General features: G+C 41.3%; 1 protein-coding gene across 2 annotated transcripts in view; it reads right to left on the bottom strand.

The window, feature by feature from the left end:
- The window catches only part of beta-Man (beta-mannosidase), a 47,369-nt gene extending 23,861 nt beyond the window's left edge, over window positions 1–23,508 (bottom strand). The window contains exons 1-3 of one of the 2 annotated variants that reach the window (XM_080278576.1): window positions 23,368–23,508; window positions 11,156–11,301; window positions 1,834–1,989 (exon numbers count right to left, since the gene is read on the bottom strand). In XM_080278576.1, coding sequence (XP_080134702.1) covers window positions 1,834–1,989; window positions 11,156–11,282 — 283 coding nt within the window. In that variant the 5' untranslated portion in view covers window positions 11,283–11,301; window positions 23,368–23,508. Of the gene's footprint in view, window positions 1–1,833; window positions 1,990–3,250; window positions 3,453–11,155; window positions 11,302–23,367 lie in introns of those variants that run through there. The other variant, XM_080278577.1, reaches the window with a different exon arrangement.
- Window positions 23,509–24,181: the final 673 nt, after the last annotated feature.

The raw sequence follows: 24,181 nt of genomic DNA on the forward strand, positions 1-24,181 counted from the left end.
TGCAAATGTTAGTTTTTCCCATGTGCATCAGAGTCCTTTTGGTCAGTCCAGTAAGCTGCTGTGATTATGAGGAGATTTTCTCTGCACAGATTTTCACTGATATAACTCCTCCAGTAAAATTAAACAATTTTGAATTACTGTATAATGTAATCCCTCCACTATCCAATGTAACAGAGCCAAAGGCATGTCCGGAAAGTGGTCCCATCCGGAAAGTGGGCACCTGCCTGCTGGACTGGTACTTAAGGACCCTAACCCAGCGTAACTTTGAAAGCCACCTAATAACTCCCTACCGGACATGCATAGCACCTATTTAAACCTATTTAAGGCCCTATTCACACCAATAATGGATATAAAGCATGAAATAAATGAAAAGGAACCAAAGCATGAGGAATTAGAAGTGACTGTACCTCAGCCAGGGTACTTACAGCACGTCTGTGGCCGCCTTCTTAAGGCTTTGGCAGTGGTGAAAATGCTCTTGAAGCACGTACAGTAATCCAGTGTTGTGCTGCACTTACAGTAATTCTTTGCACTGTGAGTTATAATTGTTTAACACTGCACATTGTTAATTGCGCCACGCCAGTTTCAACCGCCAGTTTGCACTTTACAGTTAATCCTTTGCACTCCCAATTCTAATTTCTTAACGCTGCACAACACTGTACATTCCCGTGTGGTCTACTGGCGAGGTATTGCAGTTTATTCACAAAAAAACGAGCACGTGTGGCATCCACTGAGATAAGCATCCACTCGCGATCGAAGTTACGCAGTAACTGTTGGAGTGTTGGTGACGGGGAAACAGAGTTGCCAGATCGCAACAGCCACATTACCAAACTCCTCAATTTTCATTACCAAGTTTAACTTTTCATTACCAAATTCGTAAAGCTAGCATTTATTCCTCACTAATTATATATACAAGTGGAAATACATGTAATCACTCTCCTTATAATTAACAGCATATTGATTATTTTCACGCTATGTAGGCTAGCAAATTAATCAGAGAGAGCAGACAATCCACCATCTTTATCCTGTGTATCCTCATACATGTGAAAATTCTGTTTGGTAATGCATTATTCTGATTCATTACCAAATTGGCCCACACTTGGTAATGAAAAATACCAAATGGCAACCCTGACAGGGGAGGGGGGAGGAAGGAAGGGGTGAATGGGCCATGGTGTAAACAGCTGTTCAGCGCCGTGCGGCAATTTCAAATTATGGGTGGGAAAAAATTCATTTTTTTTTTTTTTTTTTTTTTTGGGTTCCGAAGGTCCAGGCCCACAATGTCCGGTAAGTGTGGTGTCCGGAAAGTGGGAGTCCGGATAGTACGGGGATTACTGTATTCTTATTCTTGGCACTGCCAGACAAATTACTTCTGCCATGGAGAGATCCATCATCATGAAGGAGTTAATGAAGATTACATGTCATAGCTTCAGTTCAGAATGACTCCCCTACTGTGAATATAATTGTCTGGAGGTAGCAAGATTAAACTAAGTATGATATCGCTGGATTAAATTGGTAAAAAGGCAACTTGTCTGTAAATTACTGATAACTTACCACAGTTGGACTGAGTATGTCATTACACTTCATTCATGCAAACTTCACATAAATTTATTCCGCCTGGAAGAGGCATTCTGAACTGGCAGTCACATCCAACCAACATTAACCCCTTCACTAATAGGGGGCTCTCCAAAGCTGGAAAAAAAAAAAAAAAAAAAAAAAAAAAAAAAAGGGGGGGGGTGATTCAACACTCTTCTTGTCCTTCTTGCAAAATTATATCCAGGGTACAGATGGAAGAGCACCACGAGTTTGCCACTAAACCTGGTTCCTGGTGATACTAACCAGATATTTGCGTGGAATAGGTCCAGTTAGATTTGGACACCCAGCGGTAGTCCAGGTCATTGTAGCGGTAGTAGATGTCGCCCTGGTCCAACACGCCAGCTGCCAGGAGGTCCGAATACACTCCCCCTGGCACTGACCCCCCAACTGGCATCACCGCTGTCAGGAGAAAGGAGGCAAGTGATTAATCCCTTCATCTCAAGGTTTTATTCACATTATGCACCTCACTACCACAACATAGACAATTCTTCGACATACTCTCAAAAAAAGATCTTTGGGAGTGCCTGGTGTGTGGCTGGTTTCCTGTGGTCAAATGGGTTTGTGTCCAGATGAGCCTGGGGCCACAAAAATAAACTGAAGGATTTTATTTTAAAATTAACACTTGCTACCACATGATGAGTCCATTTTTGGGATATTTACTATCATCAAGAAATTTCTAAAACTTGTTTCTATCCTCTTCCTTGCAAGAGCTCTCCCTGATATTAAGGTTATTTATGCCCATAAGATATGAATTTCCTGGACTAAAGAGGTTGATGTTATAACTACATAGGATTTTCTGCGATTATATAACACCATCAGGTATTAACCGGGAAAAAAAAGCTCATAATTCTACCAATGCTACAAAAGAGTTAAATTGACTATTTTTAGCCCTCTGATTATGAACTGGTACAGCTTCTCCATGCAGTGGAATAGTAAAATAAGAGATGAAAATAAAGCTGGCTACATAACGGTAAAATAAATGCCTGGATGTCTAGTGGGACAAGGCATTCTAAATGTAAATGGTGCACAAAGGCCTAAATTCAAGGGATGACTGGGGTTTAAGGCTCACATAATGCCACTAAGGGGAAGGCCACCATTCACTCGTACCTAAAATGTCTGGAGTAGCCTAGCCTAGCCCTGGGTCTCTATGCTCTTGATGAAGTAATAATTGTTTAATGTCATACCAGCAAGGATCACTGCCTCATAAAGGGAAGAACGGCTATAACTAAGAAAAGCAAAGATTCTACGAGTGAAGTCCCTTGATTTAGACTGACGTGCCAAGTTAGAATGACAGGTAAAAACACAAAGGAATGCATTCTAAAACATCAGAGCTCTTTCTCCACAATTTTGAACTGACAACTGGAGGATCTAGCATACCAATTTCAGAGGTAGCACTGGAACTCTGGCCAATCTTCAGTAATTAACTGTGGACTTATAGCAGAAAAGAATACAAAAAACATGAGTTACAAAGAGGACTTATTGTACTACCTGTCAAATAAATTTTCCAATATACTGGATACACCTCTTAACATGATGTTACCAAAAGCAATTCTGTGGCTAATGCATCATCATCATCATCATCATTACCATCATCATTCATAACCATCAATCAATTTTCCATAACTGATACCTGAGGGTACTTCAGAGAAGTCACACTCACATGAATCAGGTGATGTGAGGGACCAATTAGAGGGTATAATAATGATGCCTGGGGGCCGTGGGTGAGTGCTGGCATAGGTGAGGTAAGCCAGGTACCCAGTGGTGGCACACATGACCCCCAGACATGCCAGCGCTGGGGCATACACACGCCACCATGCACCTTCACGACGAGCCTCCTTCTCACGTGTTAAGGGGTTTGGACTCATGGTGGCTGAAGTGGTGGTGGTGCAAGTGGTGGTCAGAGGTGAGGCTCCAATACTGAAATTCTATGTTATATACTAACCTCTTTTCATATCCTTTTGTGTTGCTATTAAGTTCACAATAATTCACACACTAGTACTAGTAGTAGTAGTAGTAGTAGTCATGGTCGTGGTAGTGGTAGTGGTGGTAGTAGTAGTAGTGGTAGTGGTGGTAGTAGTAGTAGTGGTAGTGGTGGTAGTAGTAGTAGTAGTAGTAGTAGTAGTTGTACTAGTAGTAGTAGTAGTAGTAACTGTGTAGTTGCAGCCCTAGCTTCATCTGAAATGTGAACTGCAGGTTGGACTGTAGCTTGTAGCTGCCCTCTTCTAGCAGTCCACCATCCCTCATTTCGGGGGGAAAGGGAGGGAACTAAGGGATGTTTGTATGACCAAATAGTTCCAGCTCGTGAAGCTCTCCCTCTCCAGCACTGTAATTTACATGAACCTGTCGAATAAAATTTCAGTGGTACCTATGAAGCTGATTTGCCAGTTCCCTCTGGAACACACCAACAACAAATAACAGGGACTTACTCTAAACCCTTCAACCTAATTATGTATTTTCTGTTTCATTTTTGCTATTTTTTGATAAATTTTTCATCATATAGCACACTTTCAAACTGGAGGGGACAGTCTTCATAAAACCCTTTAAATATAAGAGATCTTTCACAAGTTAAATAAAACTGTCTCGTAGCTGCAATAAAACTCTAAATTGGTTACCAACTGGAATTAAGAGGCTAAAGGTTGAATGTAGAGCATACCCTCACTTTATTAGATTTCAGTATAAGCAGTGCTCATTACAGACAGTGATAAGTTTAAAAATATTGCAACTTTTTTCCCATACAATTGGTACAATTAACTGGGTGAAACAGATAAAGCAGCTTTATAAGGTGGCAATGAAACTTTCTGATACAGGATTTGTGAAATTTCATGAGGACTAATGGAAAAAAAGATCTATGGCGACAATCACGATAAGGACTTTTTATTTTTTTTATTTTTTTATTTTTTTATTATTTTTTTTTTTTTACGCCGTGTCCCCCTTTTCAGTAAGGGGACACGGCTTTGCTCCTGGGTAGAGGACTTAGGTTCTGGAGTGTGTGGCACGTTATGACTAGATGCCCTTCCTGATGTCTACCAATGGCTGTTGGGTGGACTCGAACCTCCTACCCTTCGGTCAGAGCGCTCTAACCCACTAAGCCACAGCTCCTACAACCAGCTAGATGACAGGAAAGTGTTACCTCTCCCGGCAAGGCAGCTTGCCCAGGCGTGGCATGAACTCACGACTCTTCGGTCTTGAGTCAGGCGTTTTATCATTGAGCTGCCATGCCCCCAAGTTTGGTGGGACTCTACTACTTACAAGCCTGAAAATTTGTCTCTTCTACATAATATGAAACAAGGGAGAACCAAAATCGGAATTTACTGATTTTGAAAAGTCAGTATAGTGGCAGGTGGTGGCAACCATCATCCACTCACCTGATGTAGTGCTGCCTACTTCTTCCTTCGCCTTTATCATTCTTTTTCTTTGCCTGCCCTCCTCTCTTCCTATTTCTCCCATCTTTCCTGTCACTTCTTATTGTTTCTCTTTCCTTCACAGGTGGCTTTACATTAAATGACAAGCCAAATGGTTTCCTGTAAGCCAAGAAACCATTTACAAAGCTGGGTGGTAATCATATAACCAAACCATACGTGCTCCCTACGTGTCAACAAGTGGGTTGGTGGAGGGTTAGTGCCCCTCCCCGTAAAACAAATAACTCAATGTCAAATGGCCACCCCTTATGGGATTATGGCATTTGGCAATAGACAGATAGATAGATAGACTCTATACACTGCACTTCAAAGATTGTGGGTCATAGGCAGGGGGAAAGACCAAAGGAGGAGAAACATGCCAAAGGGGTAAAAGGTAGGAGGAAAGGTTGAAAAAGTAGAGAGGGACATAGAGGGATAATGTACATGAAGGGGAATGAAGAAGGCAAAGAAAAGGGGAGGGGAGGGATAAGAAGACAGGGATGGAGAGGAAGGGAGGGGGAAAAGAAAAGAAAAGGAGGGGAGGGATGAAATGCGTGGGTTGAGGAGGATGAAGATGAAGGGAGAAATTTATAGGAATTATAAAGAACAAGATGGAGGTGGAAATATCATGGAAAAGGGAGGGGGAGACACAGTGAAGGAGGAAGGAGAGAAAGGATGAAAGGAGAGGGAGGGGAAGGATGAAGAGGAAGGGAGGGGAAGGATGAAGAGGGAGGGAGGGGAAGAATGAAAAGAGAAGGATGGGAAAGGATGAAACAGGAAGCAGGATGAGTTGAAGAGGCGAGGAGGAGGAGGAGGAGGAGGAGGAGGAGGAGGAGGAGGAGGAGGAGAAGGAGGAGGAGGAGGATTACATAGGAAAGCAAACAGCAACAGACCTTATGGTCCTTTCGAGGCTGCTTGTTACAGAGAAAACTATGACTACAAGATCTAACTCTACAGTACATGCTGAAGGATAAGGATAGTAAAGCAAGAAGACTCCCCCCACCACCAAACCCTCCAGGAAAAAGTGAGAAAAACCACCATGCAGCATAGAAAAACAGACATGGAAATTTCATAGGAAAAACTGAAAAAGAAAAGTCACATTCTATAATACTTTGTCTATAAGCTACCCGACTGAGTAACCTGAAAGAGAAAGTAATCAAATCAACTAATAGTTACGGCATGACATTATAAATCGGTACATTGAGTTTATGGGAAGTCTGTGGACATAACGTGGAAACTACACACTGCACAGTGTGGATGTTTAGGGGTGGTGCGGCAGCCTTGCCTGGCGCTTTTGAGGTAGGCAGCAGTCAATCAGGCCCTAGCTCCGTTTGCTCCACTGAGACAAGGAACTCTCCCATGTGGGACAAGTACTCAAGTTTCATCCTGAAGCAGTGACCTGATACATTAAAAAAATCCCGATAGTGGTCACTTGACTAACAGGGACCCTCAGTGATCCACAGCCCATCACAGGTCGAAAGTGAGAGTAGTGACCATTAACTCAGGGTTATCTGTGCAGATCCTAATCTGTGCTTATATTGCTTTCTTTGCATTGGGGAGACTGAAATATATACGACAGGTGTCTTAGATAAAAGGAGGCTGCACAGTATGGATGTGCAATGCACAGAGTGGATGTTTAGGGGTGGTGCGGCAGCCTTGCCTGGCACTTTTGAGGTAGGCAGCAGTCAATCAGGCCCTAGCTCCGTTCACTCCACTGAGACAAGGAACTCTCCCATGTGGGAAAAGTACACAAGTTTCATCCTGATGCAGTGACCCCTGGTACATTAAAAAAATCCCGATGGTGGTCACTTGACTAACAGGGACCCTCAGTGATCCACAGCCCATCACAGGTCGAAAGTAAGAGTAGTGACCGTTAACTCAGGGTTATCAGAGCAGATCCTAATCTGTGCTTATATTACTTTATTTGCAGCGAATAAATTGAAAAATGTATAATGACGTGACGCGACACTATGTACGGGTACGTTGTTTAAAGAGTGTCTTGTAGACAAAAGGGGAATGAACTTACACGCAGCTATAAAAGCAAGTTATTCGGACAGAAAAAGAGTCAGCTGAGGATTCTCGTGTAAATACTTGTCTATTTTGTTTATGAATGTCTCAATTGAGATACTGTTCACGGTATCTGAGGGTAATCTGTTCCAGATATTTACAACTCTGTTAAAGAAGAAGTATTTTGCTTCATAGCATTGGAAACGCTTTCCCATAATTTTGCAGCCATTACTTCTGGTTTGACTCGACTGGTCTATATCAAAATATTTATTCATGTCCAAGTTGTCATATCCCTTCATGATTTTGAAAACTTCAATAAGGTCCCCTCTTAACCTGAGCTTCATTAAGCTAAATAATTTAAGTTCTTCAAGGCGTTCCTCATATGGTTTGTTTCTAAGTCGTGGTATCATTTTTGTGATTCTTCGCTGAATTTTCTCTAATTTTTCAATGTCCTTTCTGTAGTACGGAGATCAGAATTGCACACAATACTCAAGGGGGGAGAGAGAGAGAGAGAGAGAGAGAGAGAGAGAGAGAGAGAGAGAGAGAGAGGAATTAGAAAAAAAAAAAAAAAAAACAATTAAGACAACGGGTAACTGTACACGAGTTTAACAGGATGCTCACCTACATTCACTACATAATCTGCTCTACTTACACCCCTCCTTACAAACCTTAATCCATACCACAGTAGCTTTATTTCCCATAGTAAACTTCGTGAATTTAAATCAGACACAACCAAAACCAAATCGTCCATGTGTGTGTGTGTGTGTGTGGTTATTTACTCACAGGACAGAGTGTTGCTCGTAATGTCCGGTCTTCATTTACTACATTATCATTTATTACTTAACGCAGTGCTCTTGACGCTGACTTGGCATATGAAGATTATTTTTGCAACACCTTTTCCTTCCCGTATAGGCTTATATTGCATTTTAATGTAACTACTGACATTTATCTTGCCGATGAAACTAGGTATGAAAATAATAGAGCTTTTGAGTCTACGAATACTCATGCGCACACAACATCTGTAAAGTAACTGAATCCGCAAACTGTTTCCATCAGACTACACTTTCTTGTCTGCCTATCATCTCTTCTTTAACCTCTTCAATACGATGACCCATTTTTAATTCATTCTTACTATCGTCAGGTGATTTTATTTAACTCAAAGCCTCTCGTGGCTGACGGGGTTAACGACAGCACTATCCAACTACCAAGTGCGAAAAGTCTCTACTATTGGGTAAAATCGCTTGAAGATGGGTGGAAATAAGATAACAAATAGCCCACCTACTGAATAATTATTTTCGTGTGTGTGTGGGGGGGGGGTGCATGTATACCACAGCTCCATCACACCACCCACATTACATGATAGTTATACCGTTACCACATCACACATCATCATCATACACACTTCCACACCACACACCTCCACCACGCACCACCATCATCACTACATCACCACACCACACCACAAAACCATCACATGAAAACTGCTCACCACAAATACTGACCACATCACCAAACCATGTCACAAATACCACCATATCACAACTGAACACAACAAACACCACATCACAACACCACAACGTATCAATTCATAATACCACCATGAATAACATCACAAAAATCCAATAACATCACCATCACACCACCACCAAAGGCTAAAACCATACCACCAACCAGTCCACGACACTTCACCACCTCACTACACATAGTCATACACCAACAAACCACACAGAGTAAGCAAATACTCCCTCACACAACATCACACCTACACACCACCATCTCATCACCACACCACAGCATCATCTCATCAAACCTTATTATAAACATCACACATCATACACATCACACCACACAACACCCAACCATTTCATCATCATCCTTCCACACCTCACTTTTCCTCACCTCAGCTCACCAAACCACACCATGCCACATAATTCCTACTGTACACGTCACTAAATTACGCCTCACCACATTACCATTAAATCTCACATCACCATCATCACGACCACCACCCTTACCACCACCACCACACTTGCTCAAAGCGATAACACAACTGATAACACATGGCCTTCGACACTGTATATACACACACACACACACACACACACACACGCACGCACACACACTAGGTACATACAAACTTACATGCAAAGTAGATTCTCTCTCTCTCTCTCTCTCTGCTGAGATATTCGTCTTATTATTTTTCCGTAGCCCAATGGCAGGACTAGAAAGCATTCAGCAAGCGTACGAGTATGCTTTCCCCAACTCCAATAAAGTTTATAATTTACTACTGCAAACCTCTTTCCTACCAGACGAATACTTTAAGGTCTCACATAGTCAATAAATTTTATGGTGTTAGTCTGCCCTGTTACACAATTCAGTAAGCGCATACCTCCCACGCCAATAAAATTTAATGATTTCCTGCACCCGGATCTGCATTCATTTCAAAATCTAATCAGCCCTTCCATGAGTCACTGTCCACCAATCCAACAATTTTAAGCGAAATCCGATTACAACCTTCTGAGATATCTTGTACACATAAAGACAAACACAGACAGACACGGGTGAATACACGACCTCCTCCAAAGGTAATAATACAATACAAGACGATCTGATTCAGTTTATGAGGAACTTCTCATGAAAAGGAGATGCAATAGAGTTTGTTTTTAATCCTCCCTCAACCAGACTAAATAAAAATCGTATGGTGACAGCGGAAAGAAAAGGCAGAAAAAGTAAACGTGATCTCACTCAAGTAGTTACTCCGGGTCACAAATGAAGAGATACGTTCACGTACTGAAGGAGTTAATACAACTCAAGCCACGAAACAGGGATGCAAGAACTGATAAACGCGAGAAATGATAAAGTTACATTATAGTAATGTCATGCAGAGGTGTACAGTTTTTCTTTTTCTTTATTTTTTTATTTATTTTATTTTTTTTGTACAATATGATGTGCGCTTTCATTCCCACATATATACGATATCTCTAGAATCATTATCGTCATCCTTATCTTTCTTCCCGCCTACGGATAGGATGAGGTAGGATACAGAAACTAACAGAAAGCCAGCATGAAAATGGGAGAACTGTAAAACATTCCTACATCATTCAAGACTCCGGTATCCTCCACACCATATGCCTAAGCATGTAATTATTGTAGGCGTTTAAAAAAAATAGATGCACTTCATTTAAACCTGCCAAATACTTAATCCGTCTACTATTATTATTATTATTATCATCATCAGCCATTACAAGTCTACTATTAATATATATATATATATATATATATATATATATATATATATATATATATATATATATATATATATGGAGCCTCAATTGTAGTGTGCGTTTCGCACGCTTGTGGACGAGGTTTCGCCTCCCGCCAGAGTTGTAAAAACCTTGGGAATCGTCTACCGAGCCACTTGCTACTTTGGCGGACATAAGGGGTGCTGCGGTTGAACCAGTGTCGCATACTAGTATGCTTGCACCCAATCGGTTTAAGGCGGGCCGATTACACTTGGTTCACAGACTACACACACATCCAAAGCCACTACAACAACGGTTACACTTACAAGCACTTCTCACTCTACATACAGTCTCTACCAGACAGCCTAATCCACTGGGTAGAGATACATTGGCTGTATCGTTCCTGTTTCGGTAGGGATAGGCCGGTCCTGCAGTGGACCTCAACGGCTGATGATATATATATATATATATATATATATATATATATATATATATATATATATATATATATATATATATAAATGATGTTTTGTTGACAAAAGTCCTCATTTTCCTTATCAGATAGTTGGCGAAACAAAGCCAGGATTCCGGGGCTTGAATGATGAATGAATGGATGCGTGGCCCACTTAAGTGGGCAAACATGGGCTGTCTGGACGTTAATACTCCTCACCCTGCCCTAAGGAGGCAAAGGAGGTCCGGATGATGATGATAACTTCTCTCATTATTTATTCATCCATTTCCCACATCATTTACCTACTCTTTCCCCATTACTCATCTCCCTCATCGATCTACTCATTATTCCCATTACTCATTTCCCTCATCATGTACTGCTTCTCACTTTCATTACGGTACTCATTTCCCTCGTTTACTTACTCGCATGTACTCTCCTCACTACTCATTTCTCATAATTTTACTCACTGTCATTTCCCCCAGTCAGCGTCCAGTTTGCCGCTGCTCGTGTGGTGGTGGTGGCTGTAGTGATGACAAAGCTCCACCACAGCATCACAACCGCCAACATCCCTGACCGTTTCCCACCACACCCCATATCTCTCTTTGGAGTGGTCCTGGAAGAGGGAGGGAAAAACGTCGAAAAATTAATCTATCTGCAAGTTTATCTGTTGCTCAAGCTCGTGTGGTGGTGGTGATAGTGGTGTTGGTGCCACAACTGCAAGCATTCCCACCCATCTGCCAAAACATATCAACTTGCTGGGTACGGTCCAGGAAGGGTGACATGCTGAAATTACTTATCTATTGCGTCTCTACGTCTCCTGCTTTATCATCACTATTTGCCTCGCGACTCTATCCCCCCCCCGCCCTCTCTCTCCCTCCCTCCCTCTCTCTCCTTCCCCCCCCCTCTCTCTCTCTCTCGATACTACCAGGAGGCAAATGATGAAATAAGTCATGTGCGTCTCTAGCTTTATCCACACACACCACACGCCGTCTCTCTCGGTACTGTCTTGAAAGTGGCAAAGAGAGAAGCTGTGCAAGATGAAACTGGTACTCAATTTTATCCTGGAAGAGACAAAAGTTGCAATATTATCCTGGAAGAGACAAAAGTTGCAATATTACCCTGGAAGAGACAAAAGTTGCAATATTATCCTGGAAGAGACAAAAGTTGCAATATTACCCTGGAAGAGACAAAAGTTGCAATATTATCCTGGAAGAGACAAAAGTTGCAATATTATCCTGGAAGAGACAAAAGTTGCAATATTACCCTGGAAGAGACAAAAGTTGCAATATTATCCTGGAAGAGACAAAATGTGCAATATTATCCTGGAAGAGACAAAAGTTGCAATATTATCCTGGAAGAGACAAAATGTGCAATATTATTCTGGAAGAGACAAAAGTTGCAATATTGTCCTGGAAGAGACAAAATGTGCAATATTATTCTGGAAGAGACAAAAGTTGCAATATTATCTTGGAAGAGACAAAAGTTGAATTTAACACTCAGCGTCTCTAGTTCTATTTGCCTCCCACTACGCGCCATCTCTCATCTCTCTTGGTAAGCTACGGTCCTGGGAGAAGCAAAAGGAACAAAAGTTCATGAAGACAGAGGAACTTTGTGATCTACCAAAGCTTCAAACTAGTATTCTAATCCCTTCACCCCGAGGACGTTCTGTCTAGATTTATTTTTGCAACCTCCAGCCTACTTTTGTTTTTTCCTTTTCTTTCTTTACCTCTATCCAACATTTTTATTCTTGAGATTTCTTGTTTAAGTGGTTAATTGAAGGCTATATCTAACACCTTTAGTTAGAAACGTTTCTCCTGAGCTGAAGAGAACAGTCTGAAGTTAGGAATAATAATAATAAAAATAATAATAACAGTAATAATAGTAACAATACTCATAAAATACGTCATCGAAATGAAGGGATTAACACTGAAAAAGTAATTTGTGTAAAATCCTAACCATCGGCCACACTCTAGGTGGCACAGGAGGCTTCCTAGCACCTCTTCCTTCGCGATTTATTTTGTATGTCACACCTTGACACTTTTGTTTACATATGTATCTACCGAGGTAGTTTTAATATCGACATAATTTGCATAAAAAAGGATACTGCGATATAATGTGCAGAATAAATCGCAAGGGAAAATGTGTTACGAAATCTCCAAAGCCACTTAGAACACGCCATTCTGAAATCCCTTAAACCAATGTCAGGGAATCGGGGTAAACAGATAATATATTAAGAGTGAAAGGAGAATGCAACCCACCTTTCCAAACTAGTAAACTCTACCACCTCTCCAGCACAGCCACCTCTCACACTCACACAGAACTCACTACTCCTACGTTATTATATACCGTACGTGCTGTCTATCACAAGGCAGTCACGCACACACACACACACCACATGTCAACTCTCCCACCAACCACTCTAGCTTTACTTTCACGTGATCACACTCTTCGTCGAACATGTGATGACTTTTGGTTTTGGTGTTTATACTACTACTGCTACTACTACAACTACCACCACCACCACAACTACTACTACTACTACTACTACCACCACCACCACCATCACCACCACCACCACCACCACCACCACCATCACCACCACCACTACTACTACTACATTTTTTCCCCTGGTGTACACTCGAACGGGATTTGACTCATTCTCAAAATTCACATTAATAACCCCTCCAATTTTCTTGACAGTATATAACACATTATTCCTCCCACTTTCAGACGGTTTGATTTACCGAAGGAAAGGCTTCTCACATGGAAGAATAATTTACTGAGACAGTAAACAGGGACGTTTTTCGATTTATTCTCGTCACCTGAAGATTTAATTAAGCTTAGGTTAGACTCTCCGACCTGGAGGGGTTAGATATATCCTAAATACCTAAACCCCCTTCAAGAATAGAGGCCCTTCCTAGGCTGAATAAAATCGTCTGGTAACAGCTAGAGCAAATTAAAATGGACGTCACCTGGATTCAAGAACTAAATGGAGTTGCTTATTACTGTATATAAAATTCCTCAACTTGCAAACATCTCTCCCACTCAAACTATAAATAAATAAATAAAACCATAAATAAAAATAAATAACTAGATAAAAACCTCTGAAAGTACCAAAAACAAAATGAACTAGAAAGCACTCAGAAAGTGCATATCTCCGCCAATGCCACTGCACGATCCGGATCCGGATCCACCCCAAAATTTAATCAGTTCTTTCTTGGCCAATGGCCCACCCTTCCATAAACTCATTGCGAACTTTTGGTGATATCGTGTAGACAAACAAGCATATAAACATACGTGAATACATAACCTCCAACTTCGTTGGCGGGGTAATAACACATACTCTGGCTAGACATCTTAATAATTTGAATGTGATGACACTTTAAAATTTATTCTTACTATCTCCCGATGGTTTTACTCAGCTGATGAGAGACCCTGGAAACTGGATGGGTTAGATTAATCCCTTCGAAAACACATCAATACTTAATGGTCTCACCTTAGCTCAACAGAACCATTTAACAACAAGCAGAATAAAACAGAAATTATGTCCTTTGGCTGAATGATATTAAAGAAATGAATACATACATACATAAATCAATACAATACAAGATTTTTGTTTCAACTGACCTTCGGAGGTTTCCAAAATAACAGATGACCACCATTTTTTTTTTTTTTTTTTTTTTTACAAGCATTAGTTACGGATGACTAAGGATACAGGCTTACTAGTAAATAAATACATTTCTAACAAATCCGATATATTTCGTTATAAATAAGTCTTTTTAATTCTAAAACTTATGACCAGTACTGAATGCTGATAAAGGACAGTCGAAGAAATATATTTTCAACTGCAAAGAATTCACTTAATGAGTGGTACACAAAAGCATAAAATAATAATAATAATAATAATAATATAATAATAATAATAATAATAATAATAATAATAATAATAATAATGACAGACTTGGAGGCGTTTTGTCTACGGCTACCCTTTGCGGGATTAGGGCGTCGGGCTATAGATAATAATAATAATAACAATAATCTATCTATCTATCTATTGCCAGACGCCTCAATCCCGTTTGGGGTGGCCACAAACAAAACGCCTCCACGTCTCCCAGTCCCCTGCCATTTCACTGCCCTGCTCCCAACTCACACCCTCCTCTCTCATATACCTCTCCACCCCATCCCTCCATCTCATAATAATAATTAATAATAATAATAATAATAATAATAATAATAATAATGATAATGTTTCAGACAATGGTAAAATACGTCATACAGATTTCTCAACACACTAATATCTTCTCGTACATCACTAACGCAAACCATGTCAGTAAGTCACAAAATAATAATAATAGACAGTGTGTTATACGCAAAATAAATCGCTACCGAGAAGGCACTACGAAGTCTCCTGTGATAAAGAGAATACGAACCATAATCTAATCAAACTGTTGGACATAGTTTGTTTCCTATTATGCCCCTGTTCACCCAGCACTTCGATTGGGGACCGGGATGTAAATTACGATGGCTGCGTGTCGTACTCTAGGCGATGGCTGAGAATTAGAAGAACTTGATTGTCTGTCTTTGCCCCTTCAGTCCGAAAGCGTATTTTCTAGAATATTTTTGATCGTTACCTCCAGACGTTTTTATTCATGACATTTTCATTATATTCTCGTTTCTTCCAAACGTTTTTAATTATAACGTATTTTCTGTGGTATTACTGTTACCTTCAAACGTTTTTATTCACGACATATTTCCTATTCTTGTTTCCTTCACAAGTTTTTATTATGACATTTTTCATTATTTTCTCGTTACCTCCAAAAGTTTTTATTCATGACATATTCCCTTATATATATTGTCTTTACCTGCAGTAGTTTTCATTAATTTAGGAAGGACTCTAGTAATGATGGGAATAATGAGGGCTCTAACCCTTCCAAGTTTCTCCTTGAGTTGACTTAAACCGTTTGTTGACAGAAACAGTGCACTGAAAATACGCCATCGTAGTGAAGGAATTAAGGAGCTTCGTACAATCGATAGGCATTAATTCTACGTCTTGTTCTATCGCAACTTATAAATAAATAAATAAAACGGTAATTGCTGGTACATCGGCGATCCCTCACAACCGCTACGTTCCACCTCGCTACATCCGAAACATCCCCACCACCGTACCGTTACCGAACTGGGAGCTTATCTCTTCAATCCTATGACGTGTTTTTATATTCTTGCTACCACCTGATACCTTACCTCCCTGCTTCCCTTCTTTCCCACTCCATTCTTATCTGCTTCCCTTTTCCTGTTGCCCTCCCATTCTTATTTATCTTCCCTACCCAGCTCTGCATCCTCACTTGCATCCGCACTCCTTCTTTACCTCCCTTCCCTTCCATCCCTATTTTCCTTCCTCTCCCTATTTATACTCCATCCTTACTTCACCTACCGTTTCCCTTCAATTCTTACTTCCCATCTCCTATTCTATCTCCTTGCCATCTTCAATCTCCCTCTCCTCCATCCTTTCTTCCCTTCCTCCCCCTGCTTCCCTTCCCCAGCTCCAAATCCATTCTTATTTCCTCTTTCTGTCTTCACGCCATTCTTACTCTTCTTTCCCTCTCTGACCCACCTCAATCTTATTCTCCTGCTGCATTTCTATCCTTTACCCTTCCTTCCTTCCCTACCTACCCCTATTGTATTCTTATTTCCCTTCACTCTCCTCCCTTCGTTTCACTTTCTTGCTTTCCCTCGCTGGCCCAGCTCTTCTCTGTGATTACGTCCTATCCATCCGTATATTCCATCACCTTTCTACTCTCTTTCCATCCTTATCCCCATGCTCTTCATCCTTCATTTCCTTTTTGTCTCTGCTTCCCTACCCCTTCCAGCTCCTACTCCATCCTTACTTCTCTTATCCCGCTTCTCTACTTCCTTTCCCAGCCTCTGCTCCATCCTAATATTTCTCTCAGTCCCGATTCCATCCTTAGTCCCATGCTCCTCCATCCTCAACATTCTTTCCTTCCTTTCCCTGTTTCTTTATCCATGGCTCCTCCTCCTCCATCCTTACTTCTATTATTCTGCTTCTCTCCCATCCTTACTTTCCATTCCCTTCCCAGCCTCTTTCCATCCTTACTCTCTTTCACCCTCTTCCCGCTCTTATTCCATCCTTACTCTCATGAGAATGCTGAGACGGATTATTAGGATATCAATACAGAACTGAGAAGACTGTGCTGGAAGAGAAATCTGGCATAGATATATAAAAGGATGACAACCATAAATCTGAAAAAGTTTGGACATGCTGAGAGTATGGAGGATGACTGGCTGAGGAGAGTTACAGCTATGACTGTAAAATGAAGAATGCCTAAAGGTGAACTGAGGAAGATGTGAGGTGCGATGTGGGGCCCTATGTGAAGAGTGCCAGGCTAGGGGACTCAGTAGGGAATGGCTCAGGATCATGACACATGAAAAGTTGCCATCACGTGAAAGGGACCTGCACATGGCAGCATGGTCATTGGTCTCTAATGTAAACATAAATATATATATAATCCCTCTGCTTTCCCTGGTTGGTGATAGAAAAGGGCACGTTCTTGACTGGCACCAACATAACCATGAAGCTCTGCCACCCAACTGTGCCACTGTCTATCAACCGATTCTCTATTTCCTGAAAGGGGGATGATGAACTATAGGAGAAGGGTCACTGGCCTGAAGTTCACTGGGATATGGCTTAACAGAACACTATATGACTCTTTGCAGCATGCTGTCCTGTGAAATGCGGGGTATCAAAGGCACACAGGGGAGAACACTAAGTATCTGATATGTAGTTGCCTTTGTCAGAATGGACACAGGGTCATCCCATTACAGTGCATGAGACAGAGCCAATCAGACATGGTTGATGACAGTGGGGAAGAAATGAGTCATTGGCAATGTTTCTTCCATGTCAAGGTTAGACGATGCCAGGACCCAACTAGGAAGAATAGGCCTATACCCTAAGACTCAGCAAACCAAAAGAACTGTCCCCTCCCCAAAAGGTATCATCAAGGGATGAGAAGATACCACAGGCAGACTAGGGGGGAACCACCCTAAAACACAGCAAGTCGAAGGCAATGTACCCTCCACAAAAGAACATTAGGAAAGAGGACACTAGAAGAAACATAACATGACACCACTCCTAGATTTGCACCTGAGAGGGACAGCCAGAGTGAGAAAGACTGGGAAAGTGGACATCAGAAAAAAAAGGATGGAATACAGCTGCTGAAAGACTGTCAAGGAGGGAAAGTTATACCCAACATGAACCAGCAAGTAGGGACCATGATGCAACACAAGAGTCATATCTAAAAAGGAACAGTACAAGCGGGTGCTGGGCAAGAGGATGCCAATGGAAACATCTCATTTTCTGGCCCTGGTATGCCATGTCCCATACCACAGGCTGGAAGGAAGTTGACAGGAAATGGGAAGTATGGGAACTCAAGATGACACTGAGAGAAGAGAGAGGGGGAAGTCTTCCCTGCTCTTGGCAAGTCATGTGATGGGGCATACAACAATGCCATGGATAGTCACCAAGGTGAACCCAACAAAATAAGAGTGCAAGTCTGCAAGGAGTCCCGCTTCTGACACACTGGGCAATGTCCCTATCTGATCTTGTGACCTGCACTGTGAATATAGGGGTTCCACAGGGTGGTAGGATAAAGCAACAGAAGGGAAGTGGATGTATGGGGTGTCACACACACACACACACACACACACACACACACACACACACACACACACACACACACACACAGACACACACACACACAGACACACACACAGACACACACACACACACACACACACACACACACACACACACACACATGAAGCACAAGGGAAAGAACAAACCAGGAGGCCATAAAGAACAGTGGCAAAATCGCCAATACAACAACTTACCCAAAGTCAATGTTAGACAAATGTGGTCACAAAGGAGGACTGTTAACATATGAAACACGCTGAAAATACATCAAGAATGCAATAAATATGGCAGCCTTACCTAGTTACTCATCCAAAGATAGCTTGGTAAACAAGTGACAGTTGCTCAGATATGCCAGGTGTATCAGTATTTGGGTATTTCATACCTATCTTCGAAGGAATCAGTTCTCTTTGTTTCAGTGCCTGTCCAAAGACACTCTTCATTAGCATTTTTCTCAGCCAAGTGAACTCATGTAATGGGAGCCATTCAAGGGCTCGGCTTAGGATCTCTAACTCTTTACCAGGAGTAACAGCATATTTGAGGTTATGTATATGGTAGCACTGAATTATGCTTGTCTGACAGTCAATGGTACAAAATTATGTTTAACAATCCTTTATATTTTATAATATGTACCACAGTTAACATTTGCTAAAAGGCATGTGGCTACATCCATGAATTCATAACCACTGACTGTAAATAACAGTACGGGTATTAGCTGAAGAAGGTGTGGCAAGGCCCACCATCTTCTTTTGTTGTATAAGTACTGTGTCTGATGTAGCCTTGTCTTCAAAACACAAGCTCCTAACAAAACTAAATAGTACTGTATTATGCTTCTAAATTATGCAATTTTCTTGAAAAACTTTCCCTTGTTCCCACTCTTTTCTTTTTTGATCAAAATATTTTTTCTTTTTTTTTACTGTTGTTGTGCCAGTAAATTTTTAAAACGTTTTAATGATACCAGAGTTCTTCAGTTTCTGATGTCATCCCCCAAAAGTCTGGACACACTCAGCAAAGTTTATCCAATAAAATTACGCTGCTGTCCAAAGTCACTCCATAGCTACACAACCTGTACAAAGTCACTTCAGCAAGGGGCTGAATTTGGACATCTTTAAATCTTCTCTTCACAGAAAATATATGGTATACGGTTTAGTTACTGCATTTACACTGACACATTCTGATATCCTACTCCTTTAAGAAAAAATACCAAGTTATAAATAATCAGCTCTATGCCTTCAATGTACTGCTGTAGCTCAGCCTCTTCAGTTTTATGATGTCTTATTTATTTTATACTTCCCATCTTCAGATGATTTTCTTCAACTCTTCAAACAGGAGTGGGTTATGCTGAACTTTCACTACTTTCTTCAATCTCAAATTAACACACCTGGTAATCTTTCTTGAGCTGCATAAAATTATCACACAGCAGTAAGAGTAAAATACACATATTTATATTTAAGGGTTAAGACATAAATAAACAAATAACGGTCAATGTTTACACGTATACCTCATGTGATTTTAGACTTGAACATTTTCTAGTAGATTTGGTCATTCTAAGAATCTTTTCTTCTATGACATTTCTCTCAGAAATTAATACGGTAATAAAAGAGAAAAACATTCAGGTTGGATGCCTGTTACCACGAGAAACGTCCTACTTTTATAGCTAAAAGTAATTAACCTAACCTAACCTAACATCAAAATTACCTAACCTATCTATCTATCTATCTATAGCCCGACGCCCTAATCCCGCAAAGGGTGGCCGCAGACAAAACGCCTCCAAGTCACTCTGTCACCCACCATTTGACTACCCTCCCCCCAACTCACCCCCCCCTCCCTCATATACCTCTCAACGCCATCCCTCCACCTCATCCTCGGTCTACCCCTCCCTCTCCCTCCCTCCACCTCACCTACATACACCCTCTTAGTCAGTCTTTCATTCTCCATTCTCTCCACATGTCCAAACCACCTCAGTGTATTTCTCCTAATCTTTTCAACCACATCCACATCTACCCCACAACGTTCCTTCACTTCTTCATTCGTCAACCTGTCCCTCCACGTCACTCCACATGCTCCTCTCAAGTAACTCATTTCCACTGCTCTCACTCTTGACTTGTTCCCCTCTTGCAATGTCCACGCCTCGCTTCCATACGTCAGGGTAGGGATCACAATACCATCATGCAGTGACTTCTTAACTTCCATACTCACCTCCCTATTTCTCATCACCGATTTCAGTGTACCGACAACCTTTCTTCCCTGCTGTACCCTTTCACGTACTTCATCCCCCAAAGTTCCATCCTTACTCATGACACTACCCAAGTACTTGAATGCACTCACATTCTCCATATCCTCACCATCCAACCTCACTGCACACTCTGTGACTTCATTCCTCTCAAACACCATAACTTTACTTTTGTTTACATTAACTTTCAGCTTCCTCCTCCTACACACTGTCCCAAATTCATTCACCAAACCTTGCAACTCCCATTCATCTTCACTCAACAATACTGTATCATCAGCAAACAGCAACACCGGAAGCTTCCAAATCTCACCCTCATTCATTAGGGCCACCCCCACATCCACTGCCCTACCTTGTACTTCCTTTACAACCCCATCCATATATATATTAAACAGCCATGGAGACATTACACACCCCTGTTTCAGTCCCACACTGAGATCAAAGAACTCACTCAGCTCACCATCCACTCGCACCGTAGCCCTAGCTCCCTCGTACATACTCTTCACAGCACTCAACAATTTCCCCTCCACTCCATATATTCTTAATACCTTCCACATACCTTGCCTATCTATTCTGTCATAAGCTTTCTCCAAGTCCATGAAGGCAGCATACACTTTCCTTCCCTTCTCTAGATACTTCTCCACTAAACATCTTAGAACAAATATCTGATCTACACACCTTTTTCCCTTCCTAAAGCCCTCTTGTTCTTCTCCGACTAGCTCCTCTGTCATATGCCTAACCCTATCAATGAGTATTCTACCATATATTTTACCAGTCACACTAAGAAGGCAAATACCCCTATGGTTACCACAAACATCTCTCTCCCCTTTTCCTTTGTACAGAGGAACAATTATACCTGATTTCCAGTCCTCTGGAACCCTTCCCTCTTCCGAAGCCAATCTACACAACTTCCATATCCACTCCACAACAATCTCACCCCCATACGGTACCTAAGCATTTCACCACACACTCCATCAATTCCTGGGACCTTTCCCAGCTTAATCTTCTTCATCGCTTCCACTACTTCCGACCTATTGATCTCTTCCTCCCTCCTCTCATCTCTTCTTCTCCCAGCCATTCCCCAGCCACTTATACTCACACTGCTCTCACTCTCTACATTCAACAAATCCTCAAAGTGCTCCTTCCATCTCCTCAATTTCTCTCTCTTCTCCACCAACAATCTATTATTCCTATCTTTCACTCCCCTACTATTTCCCCTTTCACACTGCCTTACTTTCTTTACCTCCTTCCAAAACAATTTCTTACTCTCCCTCCATTTCACACTCAGATTCCTCCCAAACTCTTCATCCACTTTCTTCTTACTCTCCTTCACCAGTCTCTTAACCTCCCTTCTCCTGCTCACATATACCTCTCTCTTCTCCTCCCCTACCTCTACTCGCCAACCATTCACCATATGCCTTCTTCTTTTGTTCCACAGCTCGTTTCACCTCATCATTCCACCATGCTGTCCCTTGCACACCCTTGCATCTCCTCCTCACTCCACAAACTGCCTCAGACGCTGCGCTTATCTCTTCCGTGAATATCTTACATACGTCTTCCACCCCTTCCATCTGCTCTAGCTCATACCTTCCCAATCTTTCTTCCACTATGCTCTTATACTCTGTCCTTTTCTCACTATCTTGCAATTTCTCCACTCTTCTCACAGGAGCTGCTTCCTCCTGTCTTCCCCTTCGCCTCCTCAACCACTTTCTTTGCAGCTCTACTTTGGCCATCACTAAGTGATGGTCCGAGACTCCATTCCCCCACCCTCTCCACACCCTTGCATCCAACACTTGTCTTCTCATTCGCTCATCCACACACACATAGTCTATCATTGCCTTTCGTTCAACAAGTTCACCATCCATCCTCCTCATTACTCTCCATGTATACCGGTGGATCATCTTATGACGAAAGTAGGTGTTGGCTATTGCCAACCCCTTACCAGCACAGATGTCCACCAAAGCACTACCATTCCCTTCTACTTCAGCTGGCACACCCCACTGACCAACCACTCCACCTAACCTATCAAAATTACGGTACCTAACTTAATCTAACCTATCAAAATTACCTTACCTAATCTAACCTATTAAAATTATCTAACCTAATCTAGAAACTTATCTTAATCAGTATCCTCGTCATCGTTGAGGATGAATTTCATTGGCTGATGCAACGGGCTCTGGTCTGTGATTGGCGGAAATAAATCACGTGTAACTCATTTATTATCAATTTCAGAGAGGAATGTCATAGGAGAAAAGATTCTTAGAATGACCGAATCTACTAGAAAATGTTAACGAAAAGTCGAAAATCGCATGAGTTAAACATTTAAAGTTTGATCTAAATAACTGTCCAGTCAACCGACCTTCTCGTAAATTTTAATTCTTCTTTCATCTCAATATTTCTGTAAAGTTCCAACACAATGCTTGTCTAAAATTAGCAATCTGTTGGGATTCATGTTCCTGAAGCACAGCCAAATGTCCACTAAATAAATTTTCTTTAAATCCAATGCTGAAAAAAATATATTTCATAACATCAATTCGGGTGCTTGTGATGGCCGCCACACTTTACTTTCACAGTATTAACGAGTGACCAAATTTCCCAGATTTTACAGATGCAATCATCAAACGAACTGGTAAAATATTATAAGATGTCTACTCATACATGTTCCTAGTGTTAAAGGTCCTCCACTTCCACTCCGGAAGTCCGGGGGAAAATAAATGCACTGGCTAATGCAGTGGGTTACCTACCGCAGTTCAGCTTCGCCTCAAGGATGTTCTCATTCATATATATCCTTTATGGTTCTGCACAGGTAGTCGCAAAGGTGATACACTTGTATAGTTCGTGCTGTATCATTTCAGCCAGAGTAACGGATAAAGGGAGATCGACATAAGCAAACCACCCACTACCGCAAACATCTTCCCTTTGTTTATTTACATTTTGATTAGTAATCCGGATCTACACGAACACAGCAAACTTCTTGAAGCTAGTACTTTCATGTGATTTCTGACTACGATATATCTACATATTATAAGCAATATTATATGTGTAGTACTCTTGATCGAAATAATAATAATAATGAGTCCATCTCGTAAAGTGGTGTCAAGGCACAGCAAACCCGTCCCCAGCAGTCATTTTAGTGCTGACGTATACACAGCAGGGATACCTAGTGAAAGATGTCACCTATCAGATTCGGAGTTACTCGGGTGAAAACTGACGATTTTTTACCAATTTGAAATTTTAGGCCTAGGGTTGCCATTCGTATGATAATTATCGTAATGTGCGTTAAACTGCCTCGTGTACAATACCTTTTCGTATTATCGTACATTCGGTACGATAATTCTGTTTTATGACATAAGAGTTTTAATTTTAAAAAATGATAAAAAAACGCCTTTTCATCAAGAGGAAATCTTTTCCATAGACAGTATGTTATCTGTAAAATGAGAAGTCGTAATTTTCTTTAGTGCACGTAGGGTAATTGTATCTATGAGATAGCTAGGGTTGTTGTGCTTGTACTGTACGAAATGTAGGCCTACAGGCACATTTCGAGTCACATTGAGGGTG

Source organism: Coenobita brevimanus, chromosome 74 (assembly GCF_032717465.1).
Source record: "Coenobita brevimanus isolate Jiangsu-jjx chromosome 74, ASM3271746v2, whole genome shotgun sequence".
In the NCBI taxonomy this organism is placed as follows: domain Eukaryota; kingdom Metazoa; phylum Arthropoda; class Malacostraca; order Decapoda; family Coenobitidae; genus Coenobita; species Coenobita brevimanus.